A 16,880-nucleotide genomic window follows, 5' to 3' on the forward strand; every position below is an offset into this window, starting at 1 on the left:
AATATATATAAAGTTACACACAACCCCGGCCAAAAAAAGTAAAAAACGCGCACAAACAAAACAGTTAATGAGAATCAATTTATTTTAAATTTTATCAGAACGTGTATAAAAATAAATAACAAGTTTTTGCCGGAATATGAATGAGAGAATAATAATTTTTTAATCTACAATCAATTTTAATTTTCAGAATCCAAAGGTTTATACTCCTTCGGTCTTTAATATATGACCTAATTAGAGAGTTCATATTGGTTCTATATATAAGATCTATTTCATATATTTATCAATTTTTTTTCAAATTAATCCTATTAATATTTTCCAACAATAATCAAATAGGAGAATGAGGGAAGAAATTAAGAAAGATATTTAGGGTACTTTAGAAAAAAAAATCATATTAACTAATTTAATTGACATTGATCTATTTAAATTAGTTAATTATGTTTTATATTAAGAACTGCTTTAGAGATAATTTAGGAAGCTTGTTAACTTAGAGAAGGAAAAATAATTAATTTATTGTGTTATACCGACTCTCGATTTATTTATAAGAGACCAACTTAAAATTTATACGAGTAATCAAAATTTAATTATAAAATTTCTATAAGTAAACTCCAATTAAAGTATTTTTTTATTATTCTTTAAAGAAGCAAACATTAACCACCTAAAATTATAAGTGCGGTTAAATTCGGAAGATTCTATTCTTGCTGTTACATTTTTATTGTAACAAACTATCCATAAAACTATATTTGATGACATGATCATTTTGCATGTATCTATATTTTGTCTCAATTTTTAATTTGTTACCGTAATTTTCTAATTCAATAATTTAATTTTATTCTGTTTGCACTGTTGACCTTTATAACTTTGATCTTTTAGTATCATTAGTTTTTATGTAAAAGTTAATGATGTTAACAAAGCAAAATGAAAGTATTTAGTTAAGAGAAAAAATTACACAAATACCAAATTAAAAATTATAAAAAACTATAACTACTTACAAAATTATTTGCTTTTTAGATATTTGTGAATAAGGCACCCTGTTCTTGATCCAAGGATTGGAAAAGAAAAAGTACATAAAAATATTATAAAAAGAAATAAAAAAGGCATACCATAATAATTCAAAAAAAAACGCGGTAGATTTCATTTTTTGAAAAAAAAATACTTTTAGTTCAAAGGATCTGATATTTTGGCAAAAAAAAAAAAGATAGATATTATATGAGTTTTAATGTTTTAATTTTTACAACCTAGAAAAAGAAAAGTTCAGGGGTAAACGCTGGGCCCCACAAGTCCGCGCTCAGTCATCCTCCCAAAAATCTGAACTGTCTGAAGGCTCCGACTCTCGAGCGAAGAGTATAAATAGGCTCCGCAGAAACGGAGGAGGATACGCAAGGTTGAAAACACAGAATCAGGGATTGCCCACAATAAAAAAAAGCAAAGGTTTTCTCTTATTTTCACATATTTTCTCCGGTGGAGAACCTCGGAGATCCGGTGCTCTCGGGGCATTCTTCATTCCTCTTCACATTTTTTTTTTCTCTCTCCGGGTGTATCACGAATCCGAGGCAATCCAATTTTGCTTGCCCTTTTAACTCATTTGGGGTTTCCTTCTCCCCAGATTTCAACTCCTTCTCCCTAATTTTCTTACTTTCTTTGGTTGAATCTGGGAGAAGGAAAACCCTTACGGGTTATTGAATGCGTCGCGGATTGGAGATCCGGAGTGTATTTTTTTAGGTAGTTAAGATGAGTGTGATCTCTCGGAATATTTGGCCTGTGTGCGGAAGCTTATGCTTCTTCTGCCCTGCTTTGCGCGAGAGATCAAGACACCCTATTAAGCGTTATAAGAAGTTGCTTGCCGATATATTCCCTCGCTCTCAGGTCATTTTGTCTTTTACTTTTCTACAAGTGCCTCCTTCGTGAAGAAATAATGTTATTATTCTTAATCATCTGGGAAGGATTGGCAACACGCTTTCTTCTTCTTCTTCCTCCCTTTTCTTTTTTATCTTTTGTTTTTGGTTCTGGTGCCTGTACACCTTCAAACCTTCACAGCTTCTGAAAGGATGGACGTTGCCTTGTTACGTTGTCATCCTTGGACACTTAAGAATTTTGGGACATACGGTTGTGGGCATTTTGTTTCTGTCCAAGGTTTTTCTGAATGTTTTAATTGCGCTTATCTGCTTTCAGAATAATGTCGAGATGGTTTGTGAGCAGGAAAATAATGTAAAGTGAAATTTCTGGGCACGAAAAGAATACGTGGTTTTAAATACTGGTAAAAGGTTGGGGGCGAATTGATGAGTTTTAAAGTTGAAGGCACTTATTTATATTTTTTTTGGGCGGGTCCCCTTTTTCTGTTCTTTGATGAATGGGACCGTTCTTTATAGATGCCCACTGAAATTGCGGGAAAAAGAAGTTTTTCATTCTTCTTTCAGGTCACCTGGGTTGAAAAAGAGTAATGTTGGGCGCTTTTTAATGACTTTTTAATCGTTATATTTGGCTTATATCGTCATTTGATTGCATTTAGAAAAACCTGAGTGTTTAAATTTTTTGTGGCTAAGTTTTATTGTCAAGAACTATCAATTTATACCTGCAGGAAGAAGAACCGAATGATCGAATGATTGGCAAGCTATGTGAATATGCCTCCAGAAATCCTCTCCGTGTTCCGAAGGTACACGACTTTTCAATTGGATTCTTCAATAAGGTAGAAATTACGGAATTAGAAATCAAAGATTGGTGGTTCAAGTGAAAACTGATCCCCTAAAAATTAATTGAAAAATATTTATTCTAAACTCGGGGTGTTAATGTCATGCCATAATATTTAGTTATTGTGGAAATTTAATGTCAATAGTGGGAGCGCATTCCTTGCTCGTCGTAATGATGAGCATAGTGTGCTCATCTTGATTTGGATCATCCAGATCGATTTTGGATGGTACAGATTGAATTTATTTTTTCTAATATTTTTAATGAATTTTTTATTTTAATAGGTACAAAATTTAAAATAAAGATAATCTAATAATTAACACTTCTTTAAAAAAACAAATTTATCATTGAAACTTTTTTTATATCTAAACTATCTATATCAAATTTTCATGATTTAGGTTATATTACAGTGATGAGCATGTGGTGCTCATCATTGAGATTGTAAATTAATATTATCTCCGGTCCTAATTATAAGACCCAATTGACTAATTTGAGGAAATTAAGGAAAGAAGTTAAATTAGTTATTTGTAATAAATAGGTGTTGTCTTTCCTAAAATATCCTTACTAATCAACTATATTGGCTAAAACTATAATTATTAAAAGGACTACCTTAGGAAAAAATGCATAAATATGAGAGACAAAGTGGATTGGGGTCTTATATTAGGACCAAAATAACAGTCAAACAGGGTCTTATATTAAGGACCGGAAGGTAGTAGTTCTTATGGTGTGGAATCTAGTCTCGCAGTTGCAATAATTGGTTACGTGTTAGATTTAATAAGAAGGCTATGCAGTTATTGTTAGTAAATAAAAGGCTTGGCTGATTACTAATTAGAGTGGTTGAGTCTGTAACCGAATTGGAGCTGACTCTCCCTTACTATAGACTCGTATAAGTAAACCAGATGGGAAGGAAGAGGTGTGGATGAACATTAAATACTTCTGTCGGATGACCTTTTTACTGGGGTCTTCATGCCGGGATCCTGAGCTCTACTCAATGGTGGAGTGATTCTATGTTTTATCATATTTTTGTTTCACATTTTCTCCTACACATTTTAAACCGAAGTATAACTCATTTTCCAACATATATGATTTAGTTACAAATAATAATAGAAATATGATTTCTTAATTTATTGCAGATAACCACCTACCTTGAGCAAAGGTGTTATAAGGAATTGAGAAATGAGAACATCCATTGTGTAAAAGTTGTCATTTGTATCTACAGGAGATTGCTGGTTTCTTGTAAGGAGCAAATGTGAGTTACCGTTCTTATTGTTTCATTCTACTAAGTCGAAATTGCTGGCCTTTTACACTAAAAGATTTTCCCAATGGACATAAAAGAGTTAACGTCTATTGTGAGTATGCAATACATTTCGCGTCCATTGAAAGTATTGGACGGTCAATATTCATGGAGTTGCTTTTTTCTTTCCTCCAGTATTTATGGTATTGCCAGTAGTATCTGGATCAGAATTCTATTGTTAAAGCCTTAATACAACTCCCTCGTGTTTATGCTTTAATGTAGAAATTCTGATTTGTTGAGCTTTATGGTGGACTCTTTGACTGAGCTGTATTGCTTAGCTTGATCTGTTGCGAATGCTTACAACTAATACAATATGTAAGGTATTATGATAATGTGCAGGAGTTTATATTCTTCAGAAGGCATCACATAAATTCACAAAGATGATCACACAAGATCTTATACCATGTGACAACATATCTGTAAATGATGATTCTGCTTTTGCTTACTAGTTATAGTAGCTTGTAGGGAGAAGGCTGCATAATTATTTACACTCACTCTCTTAAGAGGGGAAAACACCCAATGCTGGGATTGAGCTGCTTTGTAGATGATTAAAGCGACTCAGTTATTCTATAATTTCAGATATTTGTGGCACTAGGATTAGTTAGTATGACACAATAGTCCATATGGTAATAAAGGAACAGCTTTAACCACAAACCTGATTATACTTTGTGACAAATCATGACACATTCAGATATCTTACCAAAGAAATGTAGGACAGGGGAAGAGTGAGAATGGGGAAGGAGAAAGAGAGAAATTGAGAGAGAAAGGAAAGAAGAATAAGGGAGAAATATATAGTAATGATTCTGAATATTCAAATCATTAAGTCTCACAAATGAGGATAACTTAGATCAAGTTGTTGGAAGCCTAATAACTTAACGTAAAAGGAATCATAATAAAGGAAACAGCTTATTATAACAGAAAACCCAATAAAGGAGAAAAAAAATCAATTACTAATATGCATAAATCTTTCCAAATTTTCCATCAAAAAGTTTTTGAAATTTTTGGGCCTAACAGAAATGTTTTTGAAAGAAATAGAAGAAACTGATCTTTCATTTCCTAAGGAACTTTATGCATATCAAATCTATATATAAATTTATGAGAAGCATACTATTATGACAGGCCATTGTTTGCAAGTAGCTTGCTTGGCATCATACAAATTCTTCTTGATCAAGCACGGCATAATGAAGTGCAAACGTTAGGGTGCCAAACTCTCTTTGACTTTGTGAACAATCAGGTGGGGTTTATATTTATAAGATGTTTGTTTTGGATTTCGACGTTTATTTAGGTTTTGGTGTTTATTAGATGATATTGTAAGTTCTTTTATGAGCAAGTGCTGAGGCATCTTTTGTTGCGCAGAGAGATGGTACCTATATGTTAAATCTAGATGGATTAGTTTCCAAACTTTGTCTTCTAGCTCAAGAAGCGGGTGACGAAGAAAAAGTACAACATTTGCGTGCTTCTGGCATACAGGCTCTTTCGTCAATGGTAATTCCAATGCTTTCACTGTCATATGTGTGTACTGTTTTGTGCTCTTTAAATGTTAAGCAATCTTTTGACATGCTTGACAAATGAAGTTATTATTAAGAAACTACGTAATAATATTGAAATAAAAATGATTAGAGTCTTTGCACATGCTTGTGGCTGGCACTGTTTCTCTAATTCATTTATCAAATGTTTTTGTTATTCTCAGTATCATGAATCATATGGAGTAGCATAGTACGTACAGTGTCAGTTACAAGCATGTCTGATACACCTTAAGCTTGAAATAAAACGAAGCTACATTGAATATCGTTATTTGTGCAGAAAGAAGTCCTTAGGAGCTTGTAATTGTTCTTGAAAAGACAGGAATGTTATGTCTTCTCGATAGTTAAACCTTAGAAGAAGCCCAGTATGGCTAGCTTGTTAAAAAGCTTCATAAATGGCTTTTCTAATTTTTTGGGGAAAACATCTTTGACTTGAAGAAAAATAAACATGACCTGATAATAAATAAAAGGGCAATTATAAGCAGAAAATATAAAATTAAATGAATTAAAAAATGAAAAGGGGAATTATGCAGATTCTTAACCAGTGTATGACTTCGTTGAAACTCTCGCTGAAACAGGAAAAGAATCCATTTGAAGGGTTCAGAGAATTTGAACCAGGCTATGTTTAGAAGTCCTTAAATGTTTTGAGCATGGTTTATTCATGTTGTTCCAAAATGCTTCCTCAACATTATACCTTTAATTAATGAAGTCATGAATTGATAAATGAATAGAATTAAGTGCTAATCTCTCTTTTTTATAAACCAAATTTGACTCTCGCTCAGAGAGCTTAGTAGAGTAAACTGGTTGATCAGTAATTATGTGTTGACACAGGTTTGGTTCATGGGTGAATTTTCACATATTTCAGCTGAATTTGACAATGTAAGTACCATATGTTACGCATTTTAAGTTATCTATTCTTATTTGCTTAGAATTTTCTAGATTAACAATTATGCAATTTTTAAGTAATCCTCAAATAGACAGTTTCTCCCCAAATTGGAAATATCTTTCAAAGCAAGGCAAGAAGAATTCTGTTTTTTTTTTTCCTGATCAGATGAATCATATAGTTTTTTTTTTTTGGGCCAAAAGTGAATCATATAATTTTGATTTTTTCAAATATCACACTCCTTTCATGTTCAACATGAACGTTCAGTTTTTGCCATAGTGGGTTTTGGAGTAAAAGAAACCTATTTCAAGTGCACATTCATGTATTATCCTTCCGTACACAGCTTCTGTTTTACAGCTTCATTCTTTTTAACTCAGGTTGTTTCAGTTGTGTTGGAAAATTATGGCGACGTTGAGAAAGATTCTGAAAATATGCAAATGACAAGGATTACTTCTTGGAGAATGGTGGTGAATGAGAAAGGACAAGTTAATGTGCCTGTGTAATTATCATTCTCATGATGGTGGTTTATCTTCTGATTTACTAATTAATCCCATTTGGCTGTTTATAACTTCTTTTTTATTTTTCATTTTATTATCTACAGGGAAGATGTTGTAAACCCTCGGTTTTGGTCAAGGGTTTGCCTGCGTAATATGGCGAAGTTAGCCAAAGAGGCAACAACTGTACGGCGTGTTTTGGAATCCTTGTTCCGCTATTTTGATAGTGCTAATCTCTGGTCTCCACAACACGGGCTTGCTCTTTCAGTGTTGCTGGAAATGCAGTTAATAATTGAAAACTTGGGTATTTATTTTCTTCAGTGCTCAAGATTAGATAGATTCTAGATCAGTTTTGCCTGTTGAGTTCTCCCCCCCCCCCCCGGGGCAACAGTTTATAGTTAAATTCAATGTAATTTGCAGGGCAGAATACACACTTTCTATTGTCCATTTTGGTCAAACACCTTGATCACAAGAATGTGTTAAAGGACCCTAATATGCAGCTCGACATTGTTGATGTTATCACCCAGCTTGCTAAACAGACAAAGGTTCAGCAATCTGTGGCTATAATTGGTGCACTGAGTGACATGATGAGACACCTACGGAAAAGCATACATTGCTCTCTTGACGATTCAAACCTAGGGGCCGAAGTTATCCAATGGAACCAAAAGTACCGACAAGCAGTAGATGAATGCCTGGCGCAGTTATCACTCAAGGTCACAATATGTCCTGCCCTTTTCAAAGACTTTAATTGCATGAGAATTCGAAGAGGCATATGTGTGTGTCCATTTATATATTTAGTTGAGCATTGGATGTCTATTTTCTATAACTTTTTTTGTGGTCCTGGGCTGTACTGTTATACAGATTGGAGATGCAGGTCCTGTTCTTGATATGATGGCCGTATTGTTGGAAAATATGTCTAACATCACCGTAATGGCCAGAACCTTGATTTCTGCAGTTTATAGAACGGCTCAAATAGCAGCTTCAATACCAAATCTGCAATACCAGAACAAGGCAAGAATACATTAATCCGTTTAAGCTTTCTCCTAATTTTTTGCTATAATCGAATAATTTACTCCTGCTTCTTTGTGACCTTTCTTCAACCTTTTTTCTCTCTCCCTATTTCTATCTATTTGTAAACTTGACGCTGCACCTCTCCAGGCATTTCCTGAGGCATTATTTCATCAGTTACTCCTGGCAATGGTACATCCAGACCACGAAACCAGGGTCGGGGCACACCGCATATTTTCTGTTGTTCTTGTGCCATCATCAGTGTGTCCTCAACCTTCTTCTCTTGTCCCCTCCCCAGTAAAGGCAGCTCATGCTAATGTTCCAAGGACACTATCCAGAAATGTATCTGTATTTTCTTCTTCAGCCGCGCTATTTCAGAAAATGGATAGGAAGAAACCAGTTTTTCCAGAAGATAGCCATAACAGAACCGCGGTTGATGGGGCTGCAAAGACCAATGACAACTCCATTATGAACAGGTTAAAGTCAACTTATAGTCGGACCCAAAGTAAAAGAAGGCCTAGTAGTGAATCAACAGATAAGGACAAGATCAGTAGTCCTTCCATGATGAACAGATTGAAGTCAACTTACAGTCGAGTTGCTAGTGTAAAGAAGCCCCAAACTGCATTTGGCGAAGAAAATGCTTCAAACAGCCCTGATAAGCAAATGGTGATAATTTTTCATTCTACTGTAATAGCAATAAATCTTGTCAATCAATATCACCCGATATTAAACAGTTCTCTTATTACTACGATGTTACAGGCATTACCCCTTAGGCTGAGCAGTCACCAGATTGCCCTTTTGCTATCATCAATCTGGGCACAGTCCCTCTCTCCTCAGAATGTGCCTGAAAATTTTCAAGCAATTGCCCATACTTACAGCCTTGTCTTGCTAGTTGCTCGGAACAAGGTAATAAGTTTTTCATTAATATATATACATCAAGATCATATTTTCATCTAATTTGCCCCTTATGGGAAATTCATAATCAGAACTATTAGTAATAAAATATACTAGGAAATTCATAATCAGAATTATTAGTAATAAAATATACTATTAAAATATTAATTCTAATAGTAGTAATCATCATAGTAAATGGTTATATTGTAATTAATAAATTCATTTGTTGTAATTAAAATGTTTCTGAACTACAGTTTTTAGAGTTTGATTAATGAATTGTAGTCATTCCTGTTAATATAAGATACTAACATGATTATTGAACAAAAACTGTTTGTTACTTTTATCTACCTGCAATATATTGTGCTGGAATTCACTCATAAACATGAAAGTAGTAGTTCATTTATTCTTTATTTTACCTGCGGTCACGAGTTAATGCATTTTCCCCTGTTGCTATACTGGTATTCATTTTCAGCATGATAGTTCATCACCAAGATGGACATTGCATCTGTATAAGAATTGTGTTAAAGTAACAATACATCTAAAGCAGTAGACTTCGTTTGATAACATAATCATCTCAGTTTTCTGAAGAGAGGTCTCTTCTATTTATTCTAATTTATATTTTCACTTTCCTTGGATAAATGATTGAGGATCTCATTGTTTTTGAACATTTGCATTACTTAGTTTAAAATATCTCTCTTTTGTAGACTAACAAAGAATAATACTGTAGGGGACTTAGCCAAGTACCTTGTGTGCATATTTTTAGTTATGACATAGGTCAAGTTCCAAGGGAATACACTTGGTATGAGTTTGAACCCACTAATCGTTATCAGATTCAGACCAGATTTAACTTAGCTGTCTCCCTTGCCATTCCTTGTATCTTCTTTCAAGTTGAAGACTACTAAAACAGCTTGGTATAAGCAAAATCTAACTTAAGAGTATAGACAAAGCGTATTCAAACTTGAAACCATAAAAATCATGATGGATCACCTCAACTTGCTTCGTCCCCAAAAAAAAAAAAAAAAAAAAAAAAAAGAAAAAGGCCACTCTAAAGGTCGCCTAACTGTGATTGCAATGGAAATCCAAGATCTCCAGCAACTGGTTTTTATTATAAGTGGTTTACTACTGATTCCTTGGCCATAACATAATTTTTCTTAGGGTGTTGATCTTTTTTAAATCTTAACTTGTCATTTTATTAAGTCGTTGTTAACTTTTGTTTCGCCTGATCTCTTGCAAATTCTGTGAATCGCAGAACTCCTCTAATGAGGCTCTGATTCAAAGTTTCCAGTTGGCGTTTACCTTGAGGAGCATTTCTCTTGCTGAAAAGGGTAGAACCTTTATGTCCTATGTAGTTTATCAAATGTGACAATCAGTAAGAGCAGTTTATGATATAGTTGGATGTCTCATGAAGCCAAATTACATTTTTTTTTTAACCATTTTTCTCGTCACCAAATAATGCATATGAAGTGATGCTCTGCTTGACAATGATTTTCCTAGCTGAAACATTACCAGGAACTCTCAGTAAGTTTCTTGAACTTGTATTTCAAAAATCTTTAACCTAAAGGAACTCTTTCAGCAAAATTGAGTTGCATGCTTTTTGAAATTATATATGAACGTAAAGTTAGATAGGTTGGGAAGGGGAGCTAATATCTGCCAAGAAATTCTTTTACTTTTCGCTTTATCGCAAGAAACACTTATTTTCTCCTCAATGATGGCTATCTAATGTCACTTTCTTCCATTTTCCGACTTTCTAATCATACTAGTTTGTTGAAGAAGCTCACAAGATGATTGGAATTTCAAAAGCCTTAAACATTTTGTTAGAAATCATGATCATCCCTTTGATTTAATAATGATTGAACAGCAAATACTGAACACTGAGGAGTCAAAAATCGGTCCTTTGTTTTTCGGTGTTAAATTTGAACTAATGGTCAACCAATGGTGAAAACCCAAATTTTGTGATTGAAGTAAAATGTTATCGTACAACGGAGATTTTGATTTTGCATGATGGATAAACCTAATTCAACATTGTTGTATATTCTCATGGATACCTAAGCAAAATGGGGAACTCTGTCCAAAAATCCAGTTACTTTGGTGGGAGAACAAACTCACTTATATACCCTTTTGGCCATCCCATACTACTTAACATTGATTGGTGCATCCTATGCCACTTTAGTTTCCTTCATTTGGCCCCCGTTGGAGAGGTGATGTCTTCACGGCTATATGCTGCAGTGTTCAACGCCTACAATTTACTTGACCTCCTTGCCCATTAAAACCTTCACCTGCTAGGACTCTCTATCGGTAGTCATTTTTGGAGCAATCAATCACCAACTTTGATACCAACTAATGAGCACGCAAGTGTGATCAGGAATCTTCCTCCAAAACTTTGTACCAATTGGTTTAATGTTTTTGGCCCAAAAAAAATTGGTTTAATGTTGCATAGAATTGTCAAGCTGTCAAATTTTGAACTTCAAATAACAATTTTTTTATCTTTTTCAGTTCAGCTGCCGCCTTCACGCCGCAGATCTCTCTTCACATTGGCAACATGCATGATTGTTTTCATAGCCAAGGCCTACAACGTGCTCTCTCTCATTCCTATTGCTAAAATGGCACTTTCAGATGAAACAGTATGCGAATCACATCTTTGATGCAACTTTTTTCAATAATTTATATTATCAGAATTTTTCAGACATCGCTCATAACCTTTTGGATTGTGATGTAGATTGTAGTGATTGTATATTTTCTTTACACAATTGAATACACTTTTAAACAGTTCTAGTGGTGTTCCATGGGGTTAAATTATTATTTTGTCCCTGAACTTTTCATGCTTGTTTCAGGTTGATCCATTTCTACAAATTTTTGACGATAACAAATTGCAAGTTGTGATGGATACAATAAGACATCCGAGTAAACCTTATGGATCAAAGGAGGATGATGTAGATGCTTTAAAGTCACTTTCAGCAATAAAACTGACTGAGAGCCAGTCTAAAGAATCATTTGCTACCATGATAGTGCAGAATGTGGAAAAATCAACAGATGTAACAACTTGTTGCTATACCATGGTCTAATTTGTTGGTATATGGTGCTAACTTCTGAATTCTTTGTGCAACAGGAACCATCCAACTTAAAAGAAAAACTGCTTCGTAAATTTTCACCTGATAATGCATGTCCAATGGGAGCTCAGCTATCCACCGAATCACCAGGAGGCATCTACCAATCTGGATTGAAAGATGATAAATCATCCGATATGGTAACTTGCACGGATTTTTTCTTTCTTTTCTAAATATTATTTTCATCTAACATTTGCCCATCATGTTAAACATCGAGAATCTGCAGGTTGATGCACCATTGTTTACACTTGATGATGACGTCTCATCCCGAGAATTGGAAAGCACAGCTGGCGCTGTTGTGCAGCTGCCTTCAGAAAGTCCTATTCTGCTTAGTGTTGATGACATTTTGGGTTCGGTAAGTTTTTCTGTTCCAAAAAATACAAACACATAGCATCCTTCTGTTCTACCCATGTCTTGTATCGTTTTGATGAAGATGACTTTGCATGAGATACAGACAAGTAAAATAATTCCTGAAATAAAAACGTTAGGCCAGGGTAAGTGCTCTGTATCAAGTACAAGGGCAGACAGAATAATCCTACATGCCAAAAGCTTTGTAGCTTTTAATTAGTGAATAAAAGGAGGCATCTTGAACGCACTCCCATTCATTTCTTCCTAATATTTCTCGTCAAACCGAAATAAATATCACTTTTATTATCAAACCAAAGTGATATATAATTTTTTTAAAAAATGATAATATATGTAGGTTATGGAAACAACAAATCAAGTTGGAAGGGTTTCAGTTTCACCTCCATTTGACAAGCCTTATAAAGAAATGGCTCTGCATTGTGAGGCCCTCCTCATGGGAAAGCAGCAGATGATTTCCACTTTCATGTTTCCTCTGCCAGTGCAAGGAAATCCATTTACTATTTCTGCTGAAGATTACAACCAGGGCAAGGGGGAGGTGCCTTCACAATCCACTGTTCAGCAAAGTCTCCCTATGGTACTCTTCCTTTCTTTAGTTTTAAAATGTAGAATGAAGCTTTTTTACCTTGTTTTATATGCATATATGATTGCGGTTGACATTTATGACATGAAAATATGGGTCAAGTTATTGTTTATCCTCTTGCTTTGGCCCGAATTTAGGTTTACCATATGCAGGTTAATATATGTAATCCAATCTTGCTTTTGCCTGTTTAACTCCCAAATAATCACATGCCATATTCTCAGTCCTAATATGAACAAAAATAAAAGTGAATGTTAAGACAGAAAAATCTCTTTGCCGGATATATGTTTCACTTATACAATTTCATATTCCATAGTGTTCTAATGCTGCAACTTGGATGAAGGTGACGTGTAGGAAACTGGCACAAGATGATTAATTGATAACAACAAGATTTGAGGCCAAAAGAAGGGAGATTCTAATTAATGACTTCATCTAAATATGATCACATCATAACTTAACACTATCTTATTCATCCAATTTCATCAAAAATATGGAAACAAGGATATCTTATTTTCTTACCATTTGAACTGCAGACAGGAAATCCATTCCTGGAGCCAAACATTGTCCCCATGTCTGGCGCGACACCGACTCAAGTGCTTTGTGCGGCAGCATACCAGTACCAGACCTTTCAATTACCAGCATCTAGCCCATATGATAACTTCTTGAAGGCTGCTGGTTGTTGATTTCTGATCATAAAGATGGGTCATACTCAGATTGTTGTAGTTATCATAGGAGCAAGATCCTCATTAGCTTCTTTTTCTTGAGCTCAAATTGACAACAAGCATTTCAGTTAGATTCGGTGATTGGTTGGTGTTTTTGTGGCAGCCTTGACCAATCAGATTGTATGATGAGTCATAATTCTTCTTCAATGATTTGCTTTCAGCAAGGAGGCGTATCTTCTATTGACTTCCTTGCTCTTACTTAGAGCTGGTTTTATGTGCATAGCTTACCCCAACTCCCCAACCAAGTGGGTTGTACATGCCTTTTTTTTTTTCCCCCTCCCTTCCTATTCCCTCTTGCCTCTAGCCATTTGAAAGTGAGAATTTTGTAAAGATAACTCTTTTTAGAATGAAGTTTTAATTAGAAAATTTTGAGATGCACTCATGTTTAGAAAAGTAATATGATGCTGAGCTTAATCATATCATGGATATTCAACATATTAAGAATTCTATAGCTCAACCCTTTCAAAAGCCCCCAAAAATAAATAAATAATAAATATTAAGAATTGTAATTTCGTCCTGCTTCTTTAACGTCACTTTGGAAGTGATGTTAAAAGAGAACGATATCCAAAAATAATAATAAATGTTTGCCACGAGGCTATTAGTTAAAAGAATGGATAAAAGGTTTCTAGAGTATGGTTTAAGAAATGGCTTCATACAAGATGTGTGTGTGAGTGCATTCTATCTCAAATACTAATATTTATGAATTTTATGTGTTCGTGAATTTATAGAATTTCAATCAAGTAGAAGATGCCAAAATTATAATAGCGTTTCTAAAGCCGTTTTATTTTTACCCTGGAACGATTTCCTTTTTCGAAAAATATATATATATATATATTGACCCAATTAATTCTTAATTCGAAATATTGACGGGATTGGTATGTTCCATAAGATATAAATAGTCTACTCCACTATTTCAACATTTTATTCATTCATTTCCAAACGGAAGGAACCATTAAACAGAATTAATCGTAGGTAAAGGTATTCTTAAAAGAGTTCAAATCACAACTTTGAAGATGCCATAAATGCACAAGAAATAGAATTTGGAGTCGCAGCAGCAACAACAGCATATTTTCTAGAACGCACAAACACTTGAGGACTGCAAGAGAAGGAAGAAGTATTTGGAAAGAGTATGCCAAGTCAGAAATGGAAAGAGTACACTTGAATGAGCTCATATTAATTGTTCCTACAGGCACTTGCAATTTGTGTCCTGAATATCGATCAATGAAATAAAGCTTAGAGTGGTCCTGAACCAACTACTGACAGATTAAAAAGAGTAGAATGGAGTCAAAGGGAAACACCCAGATTTTGTTGAAACGGATGATAAGAAAGCGGATTGTTTATTCACCAATTAACATGTGGTATTTGAGCAAGTCCTGGCCAATCAACACCCTCTAATTTCTGTCCGCATCTTTGCTTTAAAGCAGAGTGACCGAGGACATCAAAACGTTGCAATGATGTGAAACTCCTTACTGAGTCAGGAAGTGATGCCAAGGAATTGCAGAAGCTGAGGCTTAGCCTTTGCAATGATATGAGTCTGCCAATAGACTCTGGAAGTGATGCCAAAGAAAAGCAGTAGGAGAGGGTTAGAGATTGCAGTGACGTGAGATTTCCAATGGACTCTAGAAGTGATGCCAAAAAATAACAACTATGGAAGTTTAGTTCTTGTAATAATGTGAGATTCCACATCCACTCTGACAACCGTTTGCTGCAAAATCTGTAAATCGACAGTAGTCTTATTGTATGAGGCGGCTCTAAAGCTTCTAAAATTATCTCATCCTCATGGAAATTCCGTCCAGCTTAAGGTCAATTCTCCAAGACATGTCTTGTCAAGCAAAAACTTTGATGACTCAACCTCCTTTACATTCCTCCATTGTCTTATCAAATTTGTAATGGCCAAATGTCCCCTCAAACATATCAGATAACGTAGCTCAATTATCCTTACACCACCACCACTCACTTCGCTTCGTTCCACCACAATGTTCTCAGTGTTTGGAAATTAGTCAAACACCCCAAACCACATGGCATACATATCAAATTCCGACAATAATCCAGTTCAAGATGTCTCAATCTTGCCAATCTCTTCAAATCACTAGGAAGCTCTATTAAAGATGGACAGTCATTAAGTATTAGAGTCAGCAAGTTATGCAACTTGGTAATTCCTCGTGGGAGCTTCTTAAGTACCTGATTCTTAGTTAAATCAAGATACCTTAAATGCTTCAAGTCTCCTATACTTTCTGGAATTTGCAACTTTTGATTTCTAAGGGCCAATACACATAAATGTTTTGGAAGTGATATTGTAGACCCATAAATTGGATTAAAGAATCTTGATGAAGGGTGATTTGGAATAAATTCCCACTGTCCTTGTAGCAACAAAATTGTTCTTATTTTCTTTGTTCTTGATATTACCAAGTGGAAACTTCAAATTACTGTCACAATAACTTGACACATGATGAATCCCATCACTAAAGTTCTCTTTTTCTATCCTTTCACTTGTGTCAAGGTAACACTCATTTTTAGTGATTGAGTGTGCTAGATCATGTATGAGATCATGCATCTTACACCACACTATTTCACCAGAAGCATCATCTCGCTGAACATCTTGAAATAAGCACCTTGACAATAACTGCTCAAAGTACTCATTACCAATATTTTCCAAGAACCTATTTTTATCCAAGGGTTCAATAAACCCCTCAGCTATCCACAACTGAATTAGTGTTTCTCTCTTAATCTTATAATCTTTTGAAACAGGGAGCAAAATGCAAAGCAAATTTTTAAATGGGAGGGAAGATGATCATAAATAAGTTTAAGAATAGAAAAGATTTTGTTGTCCTCAGAATTTATATTTGCAAGTTCATTATCCCTAAAGTATGACCATTCACTCCCAACTTCACCGTGAACAATAGGCTATCAATGGTTCTTATTGCAAGTGGAACTTCAGCACATTTTCTGACAATGTCACTTCAATATGTACTCACTCTTGATTATCAGGTTTTTTTCCTTCCCGAAAAGCCATTCTACAAAACAGCTCCCAAGAGTTTTTAAAATCCAAATCATCTAAGTGAAGATGCTCATCAGGTGTGCCCATTATTTGTGCCACTTTCTCACTACGTGTGGTCACAATGATTATGCTTCCCTTTTTGCCTCCTCTCAATAGGCTTTCCAATTCAAGCCATTTCTCACGGTCCTCATTCCAGACATCGTCTAAAACAAGCAGAAAAACTCAATCTTCTTTCTTAAATCTTGTGTGACCTCATCCAGTCGACGATTGGTTTCCTTATCATCAATGATGTTTTGAGCTATTCTCTTCATATAAATTCATCCGATTCATCAGAC

General features: G+C 34.8%; 1 protein-coding gene across 1 annotated transcript; it reads left to right on the top strand.

The window, feature by feature from the left end:
* The first annotated feature begins 1,728 nt into the window (after positions 1-1,728).
* LOC114755163 (uncharacterized) lies at positions 1,729-13,853 on the top strand. The gene is made up of 19 exons (XM_028944040.1): positions 1,729-1,863; positions 2,576-2,650; positions 3,816-3,931; positions 5,096-5,210; positions 5,333-5,461; positions 6,331-6,378; positions 6,760-6,881; positions 6,984-7,180; positions 7,297-7,589; positions 7,738-7,887; positions 8,035-8,525; positions 8,628-8,790; positions 10,028-10,103; positions 11,272-11,399; positions 11,610-11,810; positions 11,885-12,022; positions 12,109-12,237; positions 12,586-12,821; positions 13,352-13,853. Exons 1-19 carry the CDS (start codon positions 1,729-1,731, stop codon positions 13,506-13,508), a joined length of 3,099 nt encoding a protein of 1,032 aa, XP_028799873.1. The 3' UTR covers positions 13,509-13,853.
* The last annotated feature ends 3,027 nt before the right edge of the window (positions 13,854-16,880 follow it).

Source organism: Neltuma alba, unplaced genomic scaffold (genome assembly GCF_004799145.2).
Source record: "Neltuma alba isolate B1F8T4 unplaced genomic scaffold, ASM479914v2 tig00010232_pilon, whole genome shotgun sequence".
NCBI lineage: Eukaryota > Viridiplantae > Streptophyta > Magnoliopsida > Fabales > Fabaceae > Neltuma > Neltuma alba.